The following is a 4,312-nucleotide window of genomic DNA, read 5'->3' as shown; positions in this document are numbered from 1 at the left end:
TTGAGAATCACCTTGCAATAATGTTCTATTCTTGATTTCACTAAGAATTTCTATGAAAATTTGATGGTTTCCAAATTGAGTTTGATGGTTATGATGAAAAAGGACCAAATTGAAAGAAAATGAAAATTTTCTCCTTTCATGAACAGTGGTGGCATGAAGATGGTGACGGAGGAAAGAAATTTCTACCACTTTCTACTTAAAATATGTAATTATTTAATTAATAAAATAATCTAAAATAATTTAATATTAAAATAATCCAACCAATTATATCCTTAACTATTTACATGTTAATTATCTTGATTGGTAAACGACCGTTTTGCCATTCACAATTCTCTACAATTCTATCCTTGAATCGTCATTTAGTTTTGATAAAATTGTGATTTAATCCCTTATATTTCTCCACTTATTTAATTCGGTCCCTATTTGTCAATTTTGTCTCATAAAAACTTTTGAGTTATTTGTACTTTTGGTCATTCAACTTTTCCTACATTTACATTTTAACCCTTCAAAATAATTATATTTCGGTCTCAAAACTTTTCACATTTTTACGATTTAATCATTGTCTTAAATTAATATATCACAACATACTTTTTAATTTAACTTCCTTTTGCATCCATCAACCTTCTCTTTTATCAATTATATTTTTTATTTTACTTTATTGAACAAACCCATTTTGCATGATGTCAATTTACTATCACTTTTATAGCATAATAATTTTTGAGGTATTACAACGTTTTATACCAAACCCGTTTTCTTTTGACAATTTAGCTACTTTAATTAAATGGTTAAATGCTTGCATTTTCACTCAATTGTTTGAAATTTGATTCCTTGCCATGTTTATTTGGGATTTTTTTTTATGAATGATGTTAAGGTTTTTTTAATTAAATTTTTTTATTAATAAGTTTGTTAAATTCAATTTTTTTATTAACAAACATGTTTTTAAGTTTTTCTATTTTATTTTTCTTTAGTAATTTCTTTATTTATATAGAAAAAATAATAAATATGTAATTATATAATAAAAATAAAATTTTTAAATATATTTTATTTTTTAAAAATATCAACCAATTTTTTTAATATATATTTCTCTTTATATATAATTTTTTATATGTCACATATTTATTTTTTTTATGTATATTGCTAGTATGGTAAATTCTAATATTATAAATAAAATTATCACAAATATAATTATTTTTTCACTCACATTGTGGGTATGGTAAATTATAATATAAAAAATTAATTAATTATTTCAAATATCATTATTTTTTGTAAATAGAATTTTCAAATGTGAAAATATTTATTTTTTCCACCTACATTGTGGGTATAATAGATTTTAATATTATAAAATCAAATAATTATTTCAAATATTATTATTTTTATATGTAAAATATTTCAAATAATTATTATAAATATCATTATATTTTCACTTATATAGTGAGTATGGTAAATTTTAATATTATAAAAATAATTATTTCAAATATAAAAAAAAAACCTTTCGGTATAAAGTGATTTTCGAAAAACACTTTATATGAAAAACACTTTTTGCAACATCAACTTCTGACACCCGAAATCGACCTATTCCATAAAAAAAATTGCCTCAATTGCTAATTAAAAAAAGACATTTTTCACTAAATTTGCCCCAAATCTTCTTATAATCTTTCTTTTTCTTTATCTTTTAAATTCTAACTTTTGGAAGTGATGAGCTATTGGTGACTCATGCACCAAAAAAGTTAGATTCAACTTCCACATCCATACCCCCTTTAAATACATCCCATTTCCCAAAAATCAATATTCATCACAACCTGAAGAAACATTCAACAGATCTTTGGCATTGAATTCCATTTCATTCATCAAAAGAAAGAAAGAAAATGAAGAATCAGATGCTTAAACAAGTTACTGGAGTACCAATTATAGCAGCAACATATGGAGTTGAAAGAAGAACATCAAGGCACTACTTACCTGATGCTGCAGGCCAATACCACATTTCATCACAAGGGGCTACAAAAAGTAGGTCTCCCTTTCAATATTTACTAATGATGGATATGGGAATTTCATGGTAATTAAAGATGTTTCGTTTTCTAATGGGAAACTGTTTGTAACTGCAGGCAAAGGGAACTTTGTACTCGAAAGGATGAACTTGATAGGGAAGAAAGCTGTTACCTTCGCCCACGGTGTCCGAGAGCATGGTATGAAACACTATTATGCTATCAGCTATTAATTAATGTCTTTTAAGATTAAAGTGAAATGAAAGCTAAAGTTTACTTCTTCTTTTTTTATTATTGAAACTGCAGTGAGATTGGGGCCAAAGATTAGTGAAACAGTGAAGGGAAAGCTGAGGTTAGGGGCAAGGATTCTTCAAGTAGGAGGGTTGGAGAATGTTTTCAAGCAGTTGTTTAGTTTCAGAGAAGGAGAGAAGCTGTTAAAGGCTTGCCAATGTTATTTATCAACAACAGCAGGCCCTATTGCAGGCTTACTTTTCATCTCATCTGAAAAGGTTGCCTTTTGCAGTGAGAGATCAATCAAAATCCCTTGTCCAAATGGAGAATATGTGAGAGTCCATTACAAGGTTGTGGTTCCAGTTGAGAAAATAAAGCGGGTGAACCAGAGTGAGAACATGAAGAAACCATGTCAAAAGTACATGGAAATTGTGACAGTGGATGGTTTCGATATCTGGTTCATGGGGTTCTTGAATTATCAGAAAGCTTTCAAATGTCTGCAGCAGGCAATCTCACAGAGACTGGATGATGTTGACACTTTCTGGGTGGCTTAACACATGTTTCATGAGATTGTTTTGTTGATGAAAAGTGGAGCAGTAATTAGTAAATCACTGTTAAAATTGTAAAAATTGTAAAAATGGTTGTTGTAGATTGAATATACGATCCTTAATTAAGGATCAAAATTAAATTCAATTTTATGTTGATTTTTACTCTCTTTTTACTGAGATTCTTTATATCTGGCACGAATATGTTTTGGAACATGTCTAGCTTATACTACAATTGTCCAGTGTAGCATGAATAAGATATGCCTATTTGCAAGCACAAATTTAATAAGCCATAGGAGAGAATTAACATGTATCTATGTAGGCAAGTGTAAATGTGGCAGATTTATGAATAGGACAGCATTTTGGCAACTATTTTTTCGTGCCTTCTCTGTTGCAACCTTTATCACTAGAACTAGTCAATGCTTAGAAATTGTATGGCAAAAGCTGTAAAAATAACCCTTTACATATTTTGCTATTAAGATCAGCGTATAATTCAAGGTAGATTTCTGCTGCAGTTTGTGCTGTTTTTTCATAGGTGGGTGGGTTTGAGAGTTGAGAATAAAAGGAGATAATATGATTTGTGCGATTTCTGCTGCATTTGTGGGAAAGGTTTCATGTAGCAGCTGATAATATGATTTGCAGATATTCTTCAACTCCTTAAAAATAAATGGAGAAATGTGTTAATGCACTTACAAGGCAATGCGTAGTTCCACTCCAAATTGGGATATGGAAGACAAGAATGAGGATAAGAGTGTTGATACAATGTACTGATCAAGAACTGTGCTTGGAAACACCACAATGTCATTCTAGATGGATTCAATTGAATCAATGATAGTACGATTATTTTCATAATTCATTCGATATGGCAGTAATTAGAAGCATGTACGTTGATCAATTCTCGTAAAATTACTTGTACACCACCAAGTCATTTCATTTGTAAATAGATTGATTCAATTTTATTAATAATTGTATGATTAATTATATATATATTCATTCGATTGAATCAATGAATGTCACAATTCATTTTACTACGATAGTAGTTTGAGGAATGTACAATTGATTAATATTGTGAGAGTTCGTCATTTTGTCTTCTAGTTGTATGTTTAGTTGCAATTGGATTTACTAACTAAATCAGGAAAAAATTGAGATGGCAATAGAAATTAGTTACACAATTTAGAAACTTCTTATATTTGTGCAGTCTTATCAAGAAAGTAATCCACTGTCAATTTATAGTACATGATGTGATTTAAGTTCAACTCACTCATTAACTTGCAATCCCACCCCTATATATTAACTAGATCACTCTCACAACTAAATCTTTTCGCTTGAAAGATTAGTTATAAACTAGACAATGAGAATATTTTGTACAAAACAATTACGCACTAAAATAAATTCTTTAGAATGAACATGTTAGTGTTCTCAATCTCCTTGAAATTAATTAGATCAGGTCTTTAATATGGAATAAAAGAATAGAAATTTCTAGTAATAATCTTCTAAGGAACCAAATAATAATCTTCTAAGGAACCAAATCTCTTTAATTAAGGAAGCTTGATC

The 4,312-nt window shown here is 28.8% G+C and overlaps 1 protein-coding gene across 1 annotated transcript; it reads left to right on the top strand.

Annotated features, from left to right (window-relative positions):
- Window positions 1-1,715: 1,715 nt before the first annotated feature.
- Window positions 1,716-2,923, top strand: LOC107886875 (GEM-like protein 4). Its single transcript, XM_016810970.2, has 3 exons — window positions 1,716-2,004; window positions 2,103-2,183; window positions 2,289-2,923. The coding sequence occupies exons 1-3, from the start codon at window positions 1,866-1,868 to the stop codon at window positions 2,765-2,767; spliced, it is 699 nt and encodes a 232-aa protein (XP_016666459.2). The 5' UTR covers window positions 1,716-1,865; the 3' UTR covers window positions 2,768-2,923.
- The last annotated feature ends 1,389 nt before the right edge of the window (window positions 2,924-4,312 follow it).

Source organism: Gossypium hirsutum, chromosome A03 (genome assembly GCF_007990345.1).
Source record: "Gossypium hirsutum isolate 1008001.06 chromosome A03, Gossypium_hirsutum_v2.1, whole genome shotgun sequence".
In the NCBI taxonomy this organism is placed as follows: domain Eukaryota; kingdom Viridiplantae; phylum Streptophyta; class Magnoliopsida; order Malvales; family Malvaceae; genus Gossypium; species Gossypium hirsutum.
Note: the sequence above shows the minus strand (reverse complement) of the source record. Positions and strands in the feature narration are given on the sequence as shown.